Below are 17,942 nucleotides of genomic sequence, written 5' to 3'. Positions count from 1 at the left end.
CTTATAATGTAGATGTAATAACTCCACCAATAGTGATCAATAATAAAAATGACATTCACTACAAAAATACACGTTCATACATGTGAGGAAGGGCAGATCTCCTCTTTTTTTTTTCCCACATCAGACTCAACCACAAAACAGGACAGCGAGACATGCTCACGGTAACTCTGCCCTTCACGTCTTCTCTGTGGCATCGCATCACATGTGGTTTATCCATTCATAATATATATATTTTTTTTATTATATATTTTTTTCTTTCTTATACATAACAAGAAAGATCTCTCTTGGATGAATAACCATTTTTAGTTATAACCATCAGTACAAAGAGGAAATCCCGCCCCTGAAGTACTACCCTTCTTTCTTCCATTTGACCCCTCCTAATCCTATCCCTCCCCCTCGATCACCATTTAAGTTTGATTTCTCTATTTATACGTAGGTCTCACCTATCTGTTTCTGTCATTGCCTGTACGAATTCTTCTGACATTTTGAAAGCTCTCCATTTCTCCCAGACTGTTCTACATCTATCCTCTCCTCCCAGTTCACCTCGCCCCAGATATTCCATTTCAGCTATGTATCCACTCTTTTATGGATGGCCTCTGTGGGTGTAGCCAATTTTTTGGGATTAGGCTCTTTGCTGCATTCAGTAACACCGGAACCAAAGTCGATCCATACTGTTTTTTTGGCCTGACTGTTCCATGGAACAAGCAGGTCAAAGGATTTTGTGGGATCTTTTCACCTGTAATTTCTTCTATATGTTCTAAAACTTCTTTCCAATACTCTTGTATTCTCGGGCAGTCCCACCAAACATGCATTGTAGTTCCTACTTGATTACATTCCCTCCAACACAACGCAGAGTTATTTGGATGTATTTTATTCATTCTCTCAGGGGTCAAATGCCAGCGTAGCATACATTTATAATTTGTCTCAATTGTGGTGATGTCAGTTGCATAGTTGAACACTGCGCCTATCATTTGTGAGTCCTATCTTTTTTCCAATGTCTTGTCCCCACTTTTCTACGCATGTCAGCGTTCCCTGCATCTCCAAGTCCGTTAATATCCTGTATAGTACCGCAATTCCGTGTTTTAATGGTTTTCCAATGAAGCATAGCTTTTCTATTGAGTTTAATGTTTTATCATCTCTAATCGGCTGTGGTAAAGTGCTCACAAAGTGTTTTAATTGAAAGTATTCCCTCTCACTACAATCTTGCACCCTTCCTGTGTTTGAAGATCGTTTATTGGCCTTATTTTCCCTTGTGTAACTAATTCCCCTAATCTTTTAGTACCCAAATGCTTTCCCATTCGTGTCCTGTTGCCTGGTGGAAAAAAATGTGTGCCTGCTAATGGAATTAGTGGAGAGTTATATTCCCATTTTTCCTGTCTTTATATTGTGTCCCATATGGAATTACATAGGTTTTTATAGTTCTTTGATCTGCTAACTATTTTAAATTTGATCTGTTCCGCTGCCTGTGTATGTTTTTTTGGTTGTTGCTGTATTGTTGTTCTCGGCGCATCGAGGCCTACGGGTAACTGACTGCGTTTTGTACTTTTTTGTACTTTTAAGAATTTTAATAAATAAATAAATAATATTTTAAATACATTTTTCGTTATGCTGTGTGTGTCCGTGCCCATTTTTCTGAATTTAGGTGGAATCCAAAAAATTTTTTTAATTGCGTCGAACTTAATGTGTCTTCCATCTGTGCCCACTTTTTTTTAGTGTGTATGTTTGTTCATTCTGCTAACCTTGCTAAAATTACGGCGTAATAATATCTTTTTATATCTGGGAGTGCCAGCCCCCCATTGTTTTCTTGAAAAAGCTTTGTGGAATTCTTATAGGGAGCATTTGAAACTTGTATATTATTTTCGGTAGGGTCATCATTTTAAATGCATTGATCCTACCTACCCAGGAGATCTGCATTTATTAAATCTGGCATTAATGCCTCCATCCTCGTAGCCAATATTTTTGCATAGAGCTTTATGTCAGCGTTCAATAATGCTATTGGATGGTAATTGGAACAAAGAGTACCATCTTTTCCCGCTTTGGGGATAATTAAAATATTGGCAAGGAGGGATTCTTTTCTTATTTCCTCCTATTCTCCCAATCTATTAAAATAGTTGCATAGCTCTGGGACCAAAAGTTCTTTACATTTTTTAAAATACAGTACTTAATTGGTAACACGTCCGGACCTGGGCTCTTGCCTCCAGATGTTTCTTAAATGGCTTTATGGATTTCCCCCTGTGTTATTGGATCCTCTAGTAGTTCAGCATTTTCTTGCAATATCTTTGGTAGATTGGCTTCCTATAGATATTCCTTAGTTTTTATTTTCCTGATTTCTTTCTGATCTTGAGTTTCTCCCTTTCTAATGGAATACAGTGCACTATAGAAGGTCTGAAATGCCTCTGCAATTTCAGAATTCTTATATTTTATCTGACCTACTTGGTTTTTTATTTTTTCAATATATTTTTTTTTTTCCTTAGATATTTTGGCAAGATATTTCCCTGGTTTATTCCCCCATTTGTATCTTTCTTTTTCTACGTTCTTGAATATGTTTCTGGTTTCAAGTTCCATCAGGTCTCCAAGTTGGGCCCTCTTTATCACTATTTTCTGATATATTTCACTTTCTCCTTTATGTTTTTGTTCCAGATCTTGTAACTTGCTTATTATATTTTTTCTATTTGATTCTCTTGCCTTTTTTTCCCCTGCCCCTATGGAGATTAACTTACCCCTAATACATGCCTTATGGGCTTCCCATATTGTCGCAGAACTTACATCCGGTGTGTTATTAGTCAAAAAATATTGCTCTATTTTTTTTTTTACTGTGTCCCCTACTTCTATATCATTTATCAGTTCCTCATTTAAATTCCACATCCCTTTTCTTTGTTCTATCTCATTGAACTGTATTCGAGCTATTACCGAGGCGTGGTCAGAGATTAATATTATACCTATTGAGGTTTTATTTACATATTCCAATACACCGTGATCTACCATTAGATAATCCAAACTTGAGTATGTGTCGTGCACCGATGAATGGTATGTATAGTCCCTTTTATTGAGATGTGCAATTCTCCACGGGTCTATTAATTGGTGTTTGAACATTTTTTTTTTCACTAATCGCAGTTGCTTAGAATATCGCATCAGTGCACCAGACGTACTCTCAAAATGGTGTTCCAATGAGGAATTGAAGTCTCCAGCTAGGATTACATATCCTTGAAATCCATGAATGCATTTAAAATCCCCCTAAGATACTTTTGGGGGTGTCTATTGGGACAGTATATGTTTGCTAGCGTGTATTTTTTCCCTTGTAGGACCCCTCTTAAAAACAGATACTGACCCTCTGGGTCGACTCTCCTTTCTTCAACCTTGAAACTAATATTTTTCCCTATCCCTATGGTGACCCCCTTGGATCTTTTCTTTGGGGAGTCTCCATAGTACCAGGTTGGGACCGCCCGAGAATAGAGTCTGACTCTAGAATCTACTGTTATATGTGTCTCTTGTAAAAAAACAATTTCTGCAGAGTACCTTTCAATTTCTTTTAAGACCATATGTCTTTTTTCAGGGGAACAGAGGCCTCGTACATTATATGTAATAAAATCTGTGTTAGTCATGTATATTTTTTTTTACAGAGTTTTGACCTTTTTTTTTTTCAGACAGATAACCAAACCTAATCTCCTATGCCCCCCCTCATCCCACCTTCCCCTACCCACCCCCTTTCATCACCCTCCCCCCACCCCACTCCCCTTCCATCCCACCCAGTCCCTCCCCCCTTCCCATGATGGAACCTTGACCCTATGGTCTTGTTATATAGCATCTCCTCTTGCGCCCCCTTTGGCGCTCTTTTGCTCCTATCTCTAAGGTGGAGAACTATTCACCACGGTCTCCTATTCCCTATTTCTAGGGAAATAACGCCGGGCCTAGCCGATATTTCGGGTCCCCATGTCTCTTTCTTTCTAAATTGTATTAATCCCCCTTATTTTCCTTCCCCGTCCCCTGAATTAATTATTTTCTCTTTTTCCTTCCTTTCCCTTCCTCTTCCTTTTCCCCTTCCCATCTCGTTAACTGGTAGGCATTGGGATATCTAGTTTTTGACAGAATTCCGGTATTTCTTCAATAAATGTGAGTCTTGCCGTAACCACGTTTTTTCTGCTGATCAAGCATGCTGGGAAACCCCAGTTGTACTGTATTCCTTGCTCTTGAAAAACCCTTAGTAATGGTCTTAAGTTTCTTCTTCTTCTGAGCATCTCTTGGGATAGGTTCTGGTATATTTTAATATTGTGTTCTGCAAATTTTATTGGGGACTTTCGTCTCAGGTTTCTCCATAATTGATTTTTCTCTTCCCAGCTTTCAAATCTTATAATGATATCTCTAGGACTCTAGGAATTATCCTGTGTGCCCGTTCTATTCTTAATGGGAAAGTTATTTCTCTATCCAGTTGTGGGTTACAAATTTTCCTTATTATTTCTGGGAGATTTTCTGGCTGAGATGAATCTGGAACTCCGTGGATTCTGATATTTTTCCTTCTATCTCTATTTTCTTGGTCTTCTAATTTATACGCTTATTCCTGTTGTTCTTTTTTTATTGCTTTAATTTCTTCCTCTAATTTTCTAATAGTATTTTTATTCAAGTCTGGGTTTTTTTCCCGCTTCTTCCAATCTTTCCAACATGTGCCCCATATTTCTATCCATTTGCGATTTAAGTGATTTTTCCAGGGCTGTGGAGTCGGTAGATAAATGTTTAGACTCCTAAATGTTCCGACAATCTAAATTTAGTAGGAGTCGGAGTATTGTTTGCTGACTCCGACTCCAGGTACCCAAAATCAAGGCACCTTGGTAGGAACCGCCCGGGCCAGTGAGGGCAAGTAATGACCAACTATTATTTTTTACTATCTATCTGTCTAATCCTTTTTTTTGTCAGTATTTTAGTCCTGATCTGTTCTTTCCGCACACTCCCTTTATTAGTGGGATGTTAGGTGCAAAGTTTTAGTATTAGACCATCCTGTAAACTATGCAGATTTAGGAGAGACTGTAGCTTTTTACTAATTAAATTTGCTTCAGGCTTATTAATTGCTGGTTCAAGGGAAAAAAAAGAAAAAGAGAAAGAGCAAACAAGCAGCGAAATTATCTTTCCCCCACAATCTCTTTGCTTGTGGAAAGTTCAGTGCGAATATTAGGCAGTCCTGAAAACTATGCAGACTTAGAGCCGGTTCACACTGGGGCGATCCGACTTCCAGCGCGACTTCCAGAGGCGATTCCAACACGACTTGAATGTGAACCACAGGCCGATCTGGGGAGATTTACAACAGGACTTGAAGTCGTCTCCAGGACAGGAGACATTCCAGTGGCCAATAAAACAACCATCAGCTCTGGGAGAGGGAGGGGGAGGGAGGGGTTTGCCTGAGAAATGTATGTTATCTTCCTAGAAAGTAGCTTCAGATAAGACAGTGATCCGACTTCCATTGAAATCAATGGGTACAAATCGCCTACAAGTTGGATTGAAGTAGTACAGGAACCTTTTCTGAAGTCGGATCGCCTTGAGTCGTGTGTATTAACACTGCTCCCATTCACTTCCATTGTTTTTCTCTACAGCATGACTTGGGACGACTTGAGGCGACATGAAGTCGGATCGCAAGTCGCCCCAGTGTGAACCGGCTCTTAGAGGAATATTAGCTTTTTACTTTGTTGCATTCAATTAGGATTTTTGACTGGTTGCTTGTTTAAGGCAAAACACAGGGAGAGAAAGAATACACAAGCAGCGAAAGAAAACCATTTCCTGGAAGCTCATGTAGTTTTTTCCTTCCCAGCAGAATAAATACTTTGTCCCAATAGCTTTTTTTTTGTTTTTCAAGTAACCAATGTTACATGTAACAGTAATTTGTAACAATGTTTTGTTAATGCTTTGTTGCCTCTGGAATTTTTGGATGCTGGGATTTAAATATAAAAATCACAACCTGTTCACAGTTCTTGGTTCGGCTTACATGGTTACCGTCCTTGCTTTACTCATTAGCACTTATACCGTCCCCACCTGGCAACATCTGTTTTTTTTTCTCTTTCTTGTATTGGGAAAGGGAACTAGCCAAATTTTTCAGTGACCTGCTATTGAATTATCGTTTTAATCTCTGTATCTCAAAATCAATGCACAGTTCACACTTCAATGCGCCATTTCTGATTGCCAGAGACCTCCAGCGTACTCAAAAAAAAAAGTGGACCAAACGGCATATTTTCCCTCAATCCAGATTCGGATTTGTGATTTCAAACAATACAGGGAAAAGAGAACGTATCGGAGAGCCAGCTGGATGCCATAAGCAGTTTGCTGTTTTTTTATTTTTCTATCGCCAGAGCACGTAACACAATCCAAACAATTTTCCCGATATTTAAATAGATTAATATCATACTCACTGGTAGTCGACTCTAATTCTGTGCCTTTTGGCCGAAGAGATACTGCCCACTGGTGCCGGGAGCGAGGGGCGAGGAGCATAGGCTGACAATACTCACCACTCGCGTCTCCCCATACCTGTGCAGCCCCCCGGCTGGCGCTCCGTGCACCGCGCTGCCGTACGTGTTTTGGAGCTGCTCACTCTCAGCTCAGCCTCGTTCTCAGAGCCGACCAACCGATACCTTATTCGCAGCTTCCCCTGTATTCCACCTGGGGTCACCGTCTGTCACCTGTGGTGTTCCCTCTGCCGACGACACCGTGACCTCCGACTAGGTAGGTTGTTTTCTCCCTTTGCGATGCTTTGGCTGTGTCTGCGGGGCTGTGTCTACGGGGTTGGACGGGGGGAGAGAGAGAGCCGCGCTATGCGGTGGGGGGATCAAAGCGGGGAAGGAAAGGCTCATCGCTTCCTGGGGCTGAGGGCCGCGAGCTCCCGTCTAGCTACCCCAGCGATCTGGTCCCGCCATTCCTAGACTCCTCCCCCGTTTATTCCGGGCAGATCTCCTCTAACCTATTTACAGCTGCTTCAGTCTGTATAACTGTCACGGTCTGGGGTCAGGCTCAGAGGCCAGTAGCTATAGCAGTTGATGACAGGTGTACAGACAGTCACTTCTGGCAGATGACCCAGGGTCACCTGAGGTGCAGAGTCTAAGCGCTAACCGGTGTTCACCAGAGCTCCTGAAGGTGGAGATGGATTTTGCTGTGTGTTAGCACCAGGTCGCAGTCCTCAGGATCGCCCCACCAGGAGGTGAGCAAGCCGGGGTACAATAGCGGATGAGCAGGTAAGGATCAAACAGAAGCATGGTCGGTAAACAAGCCAAAAGGTCGGTAATGAGTATTTGCAGGTTGGGATCAAGCAGAAGCGTAGTCGATGAACAAGCCAAGGGTCGATAACGAGCAGTAGAAAATATGGACGGCAGCAGGGAAGACAGGAGCGAGATACAGGCTGGAGATAGCACAATATTCTGGCAAGGAGGAAGTGCAGAGACATGGCTTATATCAGGAAGTTCGTGGGAGGAGCAAGGGGTTCAATGTTCAAGGCAATCAAGACACCAGGCAGGAATGTCCAATGGATCAGATGGATTTGTCTGGCAGATCAGACAGGGAGCTGTCCAGCATCCTAGATAGCTCAGTGAGAAGGTTCACTGCCAGACACAGATGAGGTCCCAGGTTCAAGTCCAGGTCCTGACAGTACTCCCCTCCTCCCAGGACGTCCACTGGACGTCTTAGGGCCTGGTTTGTGAGGGAACCTCTGGTGGAATTCTCTTGTTAATCTAGGAGCATGAACATTCTGCTCAGGCTCCCAAGAATTTTCTTCTGTCCCGTATCCTTCCCATTGAACCAGATATTGCAATTTGTTCCTATAGATCCTGGAATCAAGAATTTTCTCCACCACGTATTCTTCTTCACCCTGTACCTCAACAGGTGGAGGGGGTGGAAGAGTTCTTCCAGAAAAAGTATTTTCGTGAAATGGTTTAAGTAGCGAAATGTGAAACACAGGGTGAATCTTCATACTGGCTGGAAGTTTTAGGCGAAAGGCAACTGGGTTAATCTGGGCCAAGATCTGGAAAGGTCCCACAAACTTTTGTCCCAACTTTGCAGATGGAACATGAACCTTCAGATTTTTAGTGGATAACCAAACTTTATCACCCACATGAAAGGTAGGAAGTGCTCTGCGATGTCAATCTGCAGCCTTCTTGTAACTTTCCTGAGCTTCCCTCAAAGTCTCGATCAATTTTTCCTGGATCTCCTGTAAAGCAGTTAATCTGTTGGTAACAGCAGGAATTGGAGTTGAGATAGGGAGATCAGGGATAAAATCTGGATGATGCCCGGTATTTAGGAAAAAAGGGGTCTGAGAGGTGGAGCTATGTTTAGAATTGTTATAAGCAAACTCCGCTGTAGGAAGATAGTCCACCCAATCATCCTGAAGATAACTAACAAAACATCTGAGGTACTGCTCTAACGTTTGATTGGTCCTCTCGGTCTGCCCATTAGACTGAGGATGAAAAGCAGAAGATAGATTAATTGTTACTCCTAAAGCTGAGCAAAAGCTTTTTAAAAATTTTGAAGTGAACTGTACTCCTCGGTCAGAAACTAAATCTTCTGGAATTCCATGTAGTCTAAAGACTTCTCGAACCATCAACTCTGCAGTTTGTTCTGCAGAGGGTACCCCCTTCACCGGTATGAAGTGAGCCATCTTAGTGAAGCGGTCAATAACAACCAAGATAGTGGTCATTTCTTTAGAGGGGGGTAAATCAACCACAAAGTCCATATAAATTGATCCCCATGGTCTTGATGGGACAGGGAGTGGCTGGAGCAAACCCAAAGGAGAAGCTTGGGGTGTCTTATTGCGAGCACAGACCAGGCACGAGGCTACATAACTTTTGACATCTCTTTTGTACCCAGGCCACCAAAAGGAACGGGATAAAAGTTCCTCCGTCTTAGAAACTCCGAAATGTCCAGCAAGTTTGGAGTCATGAGCCAACTTGAGGACTTCAACCCGAGCAACTTCAGGTACATAGAGGCGATGTGCTTGAGTCCAGAAGCCATTCTTGTACTCAAGGATGATGTTCATAGGAGGATCTTTGAGGAGTGGGTCATTCTCGTACCCTTCCTTGAGAAGACTCAAGAATGCTTTAGAACTAGTGACACCTAAAAAGTTATTTTGAGGCAGGACTGTGTATTCAGAGTTGTCTTCCTGGAGAGGCCCAGACAACATTCATGATAAAGCATCAGCCTTACCATTCCTTGACCCAGGTTGATATGAGATAATAAAATTGAACCTAGAAAAGAACAATGACCAACGTGCTTGTCTAGAAGACAATCTCTTGGCAGAACGAATGAATTCCAGATTCTTATGATCTGTGAGAACGGTTACAGGATGCTTAGCGCCTTCCAGCAAATGCCTCCATTCAGAAAATGCTTCCTTAATTGCCAGCAACTCCTTATTCCCAATGTCATAATTTCTTTCGGCTGAAGACATTAAACGAGAGAAGTAAGCACAAGGATGTAGCTGCATCTTTTCACCATGTCGTTGAGAGAGGATAGCTCCCACGGCAGAGTCTGAAGCATCCACTTCCACTATAAAAGGTAATTCAGGATTGGGATGTACCAATACTGGTGCAGAAGTAAAAAGAGTTTTTAACTTTCCAAAAGCAGCCTGTGCCTCAGATGACCACACAAAGGGCACCCCTTTCTTTGTTAGCTGGGTAATTGGAGCTATCACCTTAGAGAAGTTCCTTATAAATTTTCTGTAAAAGTTGGCAAACCCGACAAATCGCTGGATTTCCTTAATGTTTCCGGGGGCAGGCCAATCTACCACTGCTTTAATCTTCTCAGGATCCATGCCCACTCCATCTGGAGAAATAATATACCCTAAGAACTGGATCTGGGTTTGTTCAAACTCACATTTCTCCAATTTGATGTAAAGTCGATTCTGCCTTAATCTTTCAAAGACAGTGCAAACATGCTTGCGGTGCTCTTCCAGGTTGTCAGAAAAGATAAGGATGTCATCCAGATAAGCAATGACAAATTGGTCCAACAGATCTCGAAAAACATCATTTATGAAGTGCTGAAAGGTCGCAGGGGCATTGCAGAGACCAAAAGGCATGACCAAGGACTCAAAATGCCCATATCTGGTTCTAAAGGCGGTTTTCCATTCATCTCCTGAACGAATACGGACCAGGTTATATGCCCCCCGTAGGTCAAGTTTTGTAAACACTTTGGCAGGACGAAGTCTTTCCAACATTTCCGAGATCAAGGGGAGTGGATAACGGTTTTTAATTGTGACCTTATTCATGTGCCTGTAATCAATGCATGGACGCAAGGTGGAGTCTTTCTTTTCAACAAAGAATAGAGCTGCTCCTGCAGGAGATGTTGAGTGTCTAATAAAACCCTTTTCTAAATTTTCATCAAGCCACTCCCTGAGCACTTTTAATTCAGGTTCTGAGAGATTAAAAAGGCGGCCAAATGGTATTTCGGCCCCTGGAAGCAGCTCAATGGGGCAATCGTATGGGCGATGAGGAGGTAATTGATCTGCATTTTTCTTATCAGACATCCCGGAATGCATGGTATTGTGGAGGCAAGTCGTCATATGACTGGGTAGTTACCACACCAACTTGAAATTCCTTGACCAGCAGAGATCTTGTTTGATAAGATTCCCTACAGTGTTCCTTGCAGTGGGAGGATGTGAAATCTATGGTCTGTTCTCCCCAGTTGATAGAGGGATTGTGAGTGGAGAACCAAGGAATGCCCAAAATGATGGGAAATTTGGGTGATGTGATCAACAGAAAGCTGATGGTCTCACGATGATCCGCCTCAAACTGGATTACCAAAGGAACTGTTTTATGGGTAACAGGTCCTGAGGATAAGGGAGAACCATCAACTGTCTCCATCTCAATAGGAGCAGATGTATTTATGGCTTGAATGTTATTGTGGTGGGCAAACTCTATATCCATAAAGTTTCCTCCAGCCCCAGAGTCCAGCATAGCAGAGCAGGGGATTTCACGGCCCTCAGAAATTAGCTTAATAGGGATGACAAAATTAGTTGATAAAGAATTAACCTTATTTGCTTCCTGAATCAAAGGAGAGACAGACTGAGAAATTGAGTTTATTTGTTCAGATACTGTAAAATCTGTTGCTGCAATTTTTCTTTTAAATTTATTGGGACAATTAACTGCATAATGTCTGGATTCTCCACAATAAAGACATAAGTTCTCTGAACGTCGTCTTTCTTTCTCCTGAGTAGTAATATATCTTTAAAGAGCATCCACCTGCATAGGTTCAGGAGTGTCAGAATCAGGAATAAATCTTGAAACCTTAGGAGGATACTGAGTAGTAGAAAAAAGCATGCCACCATTACTGCCTAAGATTCCCAGTCTCTCCTTTCTCCTTTCAGTAAGTCTTTGATCAATTCGAATACACAATTTAATAAAAGCCTCAATGTCGTCAGGACTTTCTACTCTGGCAAGCTCATCTTTTACTTGTTCCGAGAGTCCTTGATGGAACTGACTCTTTTGTGCTGCTGGATTCCAATTGGTATCTGAGATCCAACGTCGGAATTCAGTTGTGTACTCTGCAACAGAGCGTCTACCCTGCCGTAAATTGTGCAATTTTGCCTCAGCAGTAGCGCAGCGGTTAGGATCATCGAAAACTTGGTTCATCGCAGTCACAAAAGAATTTAAATCATCCAGGACGACATCATCTTTCTCCATATAAGGGGAGGCCCAGGCTAAAGCTTCCTCAGTCAGGAGGTTGATAATAAAAAGCACCTTTTTCCTGTCTGAAGTAAATGCAGCAGGTTGCATCTGAAAGTATATATGACATTGATTAAGGAACCCTCTATAATGGCGGCGGTCTCCGTTAAACTTAAGTGGTAGGGGCATTCGTGCATTAGTATCTACGGCAGCAGTGTCTCGGGTACGAAAGTCACGCAATTGTTTATTCATATCAAGGATTTCCTCTTGTAGTGCTTTCACTTCAGGTTATAACTCAGAACATTTTTCCTGGTAGTTAACAGCAAACGTCTGCAACTCAGCGATTTGCACCCTGAGAGGAGCTACAGCAGCTGCTACAACGGCCTCCATGTCTTGGGCCAGAATATTCTGTCACGGTCTGGAGTCAGGCTCAGAGGCCAGTAGCTATAGCAGTTGATGACAGGTGTACAGACAGTCACTTCTGGCAGATGACACAGGGTCACCTGAGGTGCGGAGTCTAAGCGCTAACCTGTGTTCACCAGAGCTCCTGAAGGTGGAGATGGATTTTGCTGCGTGTTAGCACCAGGTCGCAGTCCTCAGGATTGCCCCACCAGGAGGTGAGCAAGCCGGGGTACAATAGCGGATGAGCAGGTAAGGATCAAACAGAAGCGTGGTCGGTAAACAAGCCAAAAGGTCAGTAATGAGTATTTGCAGGTTGGGATCAAGCAGAAGCGTAGTCGATGAACAAGCCAAGGGTTGATAACGAGCAGTAGAAAATATGGACGGCAGCAGGGAAGACAGGCTGGAGATAGCACAATATTCTGGCAAGGAGGAAGTGCAGAGACATGGCTTATATCAGGAAGTTCGTGGGAGGAGCAAGGGGTTCAAGGTTCAAGGCAATCAAGACACCAGGCAGGAATGTCCAATGGATCAGATGGGTTGTCCAGCAGATCAGACAGGGAGCTGTCCAGCATCCCAGATAGCTCAGTGAGAAGGTTCACTGCCAGACACAGATGAGGTCCCAGTTTCAAGTCCAGGTCCTGACAATAACATATAATGTGCAAAAATACAATATCACCCGAGGTGTCCAGACAATGGCCGCAATTACATGGAAAAGAAGAAGCCTCCATGTCACTGCCTGGACTCCATCATACACGGCTGCAGTCCGGAGCGGTGTGTGCTCTGAGTTCTGTGTATACTCATGTATATGATGAAGTGTACAATCTGTGATTATATATATATAGATTATACACTATGGAGGATTTTTCTTTTCTATGTAATGTGATTGTGGCCATTGTTTGGAGACCTCGAGGGATATTGGAGATACTACCTGGAAATCTGACATTCCGTGGCACAGTCTGTTCTCATCGGAAGCCGGCTTGAGCGGAGTGGAACTGCTGGAAGGATATAAACAAGCATGTCTGGGCCTTGCTGTTTGCTCACTGGTGTGGGGGAGATTGATTAAAGTTGCTGCAAAGAGGTGGCAGCTGATCAGCATTGATTTAATCCATCTGGATGAATCTTTGGGACTTCTTATTTCTGTTACTGCACAAGTCACTGTATGGTGATTGGAGATGGAAGTAGTGGTGAATGGGTTGTAGGAAATCCGCTATGTTCACATTTATTAACTTTCTTTTGATGTTTGCAATTTTATAAGATAACTTTGTTACATTTCATGTTTATGTATTTTTGTACATTATACGTTATATAGATTGAAGTAGCTGTGAATAGGTTGGAGGAGATCTGCTCTTCCTCACATGTATGAAAGTGTATTTTTGTAGTGAATGTAATTGTTATATCTGATCACTATTGGTGGAGTTATCACATCTAGTATAATATGGAAGACTGCAGCACTAGTATATAACATTCACACAATATAAATGTGAAAATATAACAATAGAAGTGAGACTCCTCATCACAAACCTCCCTATAAAAGTGTATATATAACAATGGTATGGAGAATATTTCACTGATAACTAATGAAGAGAATTTATAATCAGCATATATAAAATTAGTGCAGCAATATTAGTAAACATTTTAAAAAATGGTCCTAATAAAGAACGGTAATAATAAAATCTTCCCCACACCATAAGATCAAATCCTCCACCATGATGTTCAAAGGAAATCCCAAAGTACAATGGTGTCACTTTTAGTCAATGAAGTTTCCACAACATGAGTGAGACTTCTGTGACCATCAAAGTGAATCCCTACAACTGAATCCAAGACTTAGCAGAAGGTTGGAGGTGAAAGCCTATTGGTCAGTGTGAGTGTGTATGGTCCAATCCCCATACAGGAATAATGAATGGATCACACAATCTCATCCACTTCTCATGTCACATTTAGTAATTGGGATCCACAAAAAGAGAAAACCTCCAATAGTGTAGATGATCGATCGTGTTTTATAAAGTGATCTGATATAAATGATTCAAATAAAGAGAAATGAGTTCCATTCATGTAGAGAATAGTTCCATTCATTCCTGGGGGAGAAATTCATTTTCTTCTGGTAACATTCTTCTCTTCTTCTACAGATTGTCCTCTAATAACCTGACAGACCGTTCCTGCCGTCACCTGACATCTGTAATAAGAAATAACCAGACACTGAGGACACTGGACCTGTCTGATAACAATCTGGAGGGTCCTCATTTCAGGGATCTGATGGAAGCTCTGAGAACAAGCCGGATAGAGGAATTACAGTGAGTATAACAGGACTGATTGAGACAATAATATTTTGGGACAGTTTTATATCCAAACCACATAAATAATATAGAAATATGAGAATGTCATCAAATTCTATCTTTAGACTCCATAAGGCTCCATACACACTGGGCTTAAAAAAATGCCAGTTCCCTTGGCAGAAAAAAACTTTCATATAGAGAGTTTATTGTACAAAGTTTAGACGAGTTTAGGAGAGTTTTGCGTTTTTCTGCCAGAAAGCTCCAATCAGAAACGCAAACCAGAAGAGTTTTTTTCCTGCCTCTAAACATTGAACTCAAAATATGTCTGTAATCATCCCAATGTGTATGGACACATAGGAGAACATGGAGCTGCTTCTACAGGCAGAGCACAAAACTGCTCTAGTAGCAACAATTGTTAAGCCAGTGTGCATGGAGCCTAAATATCCAATCCTGGACTGTTACACTATATGACCAAAAGAATTGGGACACCTGCCTTTACTCAGACATGAACTTTAATGGTATCCCAGTCTTAAGCCTCGTACACACACTCAGTTTTCTCGGCAAGAACCAGCAAGAAAACTACTGGCAGAGCTTTCTTGCCAAGTAAACCAAGCGTGTGTACGAGGCTTTGAGGTTTCTCGTTGGGAAATCTGCCCAGAATCTCCACGAGAAAAATAGAGATCCTGCTCTCTATATTCAAAACCCAAAGGTCTGTATACTTACCTGTCGCCGTGAAAAGCTGCACATGCTCGAAATGACTTTGACGCATGCGCAGTAGCTTCCTAGGCATTGGTAGGGTGCAGCAAGATGGCAGCGACAGCATCGAAATGTGACAAGCGCATGCTCGTTGTACGCAATGACGACACTGCGTTCTTGCCTTTCAAAAGAACCGTGGTTCTTTTGAAAGGAGTGTCTGTACACTCAGGCGGCAGTTTTTTTCTGACAAGATTCTGGCCCATGTGTACAAGGTTTTAGTCTGTAGGGTTCAATATTAAGTTAGCCCACCCTTTGCAGCTATAACAGCTTCAACTCTTCTGGGAAGCGGTCCACAAGGTTTAGGAGTGTCTATGGCAATGTTTGACCATTCTTCCAGAAGCGCCTTTCCGAGGTCAGGCACTGATGGAGAAACTTGACTGGCCTGCACAGAGTCCTGACCTTAACCAGAAAGAACACCTTTGGGATGAATTAGAGCAGAGACTGTAAACCAGGCCTTCTCATCCAACATCAGTGCCTGACCTCACAAATGTGCTTTTGAAAGAATGGTCAAACATTCCCATAGACACACTCCTAAACCTTGTGGACGGCCTTCCCAGAAGAATTGAAGCTGTTATAGCTAAAAAGGGTGGGGCCAACTCAATATTGAACCCTACGGACTAAAGGCCCATACACACGATACGAAAATTTGGAAGTAAAATTTCATCTGACAAACGTCCTGACGATTTATGTATCGTTAGTATGGTGCTTTCGACAGCCGATTCAGATTTTTCGTCCGACAAAAGATGGATGTGAAGACTATAATTATTATATTTTGTATTGAAGTTTCTGCATAAACAAAGTACATTGAACAAACTTTTTCATGTTATGTAACACATTGATGAAAGCAACAGCGGATCCAGGGGGGGGAGGCAGGGCAATTGCCTCCCTCCCCCCCGAGACAATCATGTCACATTGGCTTTTTTTTTATCATTTTTTTTTTAAAACTGCTTTGCGGTGCCTGCAGCTGCCGAGTCTCTTACTCTCTCTCATCACCAGGGCCGGACTGGCCCAGCCTGGTAGGCTGCCTATCCTGAGGCTGCTTTGAGCTGTAGCTGACTGCAGCGCTCCCCCTCTTTCCTGCGTGTATGACACCGGGCATCTCTCGCTGTGTGTGAGAGCTGGGTCTGTGTTGCCTGTGCTAGACCTACTTGTGTGATAGTAGATGGAGATGGAACACTGATTGAATCAGTGTTTTGTCTATCACACAAGCCCGTCTAGGGGGGGGACCTTGCCAGAGCACACTGCCCTGCCGAACACAGACCTACAGCTCCTGTTTGTTCCATGACACACGTCGGGAGAGGAGATACCTGCTGTGTGTGATCGAGGCAATGCCATGGTGAGTGCCATGCACAGTGGGGCTTCATTCATATACAAAAGTGGGGCTGCATTAATATACAAAGTGGGGCTGCATTCATATACAAAGTGGGGCTGCTTTTATATACAGAGTGGGGCTGCTTTTATATACAGAGTGGGGCTGCATTAATATACAAAGTGGGACTGCATTAATATACAAAGTGGGGCTGAAATTATATACAAAGTGGGGCTGCTTTTATATACAAAGTGGGGCTGCTTTTATATACAAAGTGGGGCTGCATTCATATACAAAAGTGGGGCTGCATTCATATAAAAAAGTGGGGCTGCATTCATATACAAAAGTGGGGCTGCATTAACCACTTAAGCCCCGGACCATTTTGTTGCTAAATGCCCAGGCCAGGTTTTGCGATTTGGCACTGCGTCGCTTTAACAGACAATTGCGTGGTCGTGCAACGTGGCTCCCAAACAAAATTGGCGTCCTTTTTTTCCCCACAAATAGAGCTTTCTTTTGGTGGTATTTGATCACCTCTGCGTTTTTTTTTTTTGCGCTATAAACAAAAATAGAGCAACAATTTTGAAAAAAATGCAATATTTTTTACGTTTTGCTGTAATAAATATCCCCCAAAACATATATAATTTTTTTTTCCTCAGTTTAGGCCGATACGTATTCTTCTACATATTTTTGGTAAAAAAAAAAAAAAAAATCGCAATAAGCGTTTATCGATTGGTTTGCGCAAAATTTATAGCGTTTACAAAATAGGGGATAGTTTTATTGCATTTTTATAAAAAAAAATTTTTACTACTAATGGCGGCGATCAGCGATTTTTTTCGTGACTGCGACATTATGGCGGACACTTCGGACAATTTTGACACATTTTTGGGACCATTGTCATTTTCACAGCAAAAAATGCATTTAAATTGCATTGTTTATTGTGAAAATGACAGTTGCAATTTGGGAGTTAACCACAGGGGGCGCTGTAGGAGTTAGGGTTCACCTAGTGTGTGTTTACAACTGTAGGGGGGTGTGGCTGTAGGACTGATGTCATCGATCGAGTCTCCCTATAAAATGGATCACTCGATCGATGCAGCCGCCACAGTGAAGCACGGGGAAGCCGTGTTTACATACGGCTCTCCCCGTTCTTCAGCTCCGGGGAGCGATCGCGACAGAGCGGCTATAAACGAATAGCCGTGCTGTCGTCCCGGATCGCTCCCCGCGGGAATCCGACCGCCGCATGTCGCGGGGGGGGTTCCGATCGGACCCCCGACCCGCGGAAAGGCAGGGATGTACCTGTACGCCCATATGCCTGTACGTGCCATTCTGTGGACGTACATATACATGCGGCGGTCGTTAAGCAGTTAATATACAAAAGTGGGGCTGCATTAATATACAAGTGGGGCTGCATTAATATACAAAAGTGGGACTGCATTTATATATATATATATATATATATATATATATATATATATATAGTGGGACTGCATTCATATACAAAAGTGGGACTGCATTCATAGACAAAAGTGGGACTGCATTCATAGACAAAAGTGGGGCTGCATTAATATACAAAAGTGGGACTGAATT

The 17,942-nt window shown here is 42.4% G+C and overlaps 1 protein-coding gene across 7 annotated transcripts in view; it reads left to right on the top strand.

Moving 5' to 3' along the window:
• The window catches only part of LOC120933759 (NACHT, LRR and PYD domains-containing protein 3-like), a 250,256-nt gene that overhangs the window by 221,567 nt on the left and 10,747 nt on the right, over window positions 1-17,942 (top strand). For all 7 annotated transcript variants that reach the window (XM_040347144.1, XM_040347141.1, XM_040347145.1 and 4 more), the window contains one exon: window positions 14,147-14,311. In XM_040347144.1, coding sequence (XP_040203078.1) covers window positions 14,147-14,311 — 165 coding nt within the window. The remainder of the gene's footprint in view (window positions 1-14,146; window positions 14,312-17,942) is intronic.

This window comes from Rana temporaria, chromosome 3 (assembly GCF_905171775.1).
Source record: "Rana temporaria chromosome 3, aRanTem1.1, whole genome shotgun sequence".
Classification (NCBI taxonomy): domain Eukaryota; kingdom Metazoa; phylum Chordata; class Amphibia; order Anura; family Ranidae; genus Rana; species Rana temporaria.
This window is presented reverse-complemented; position numbering and strand designations above follow the sequence as displayed.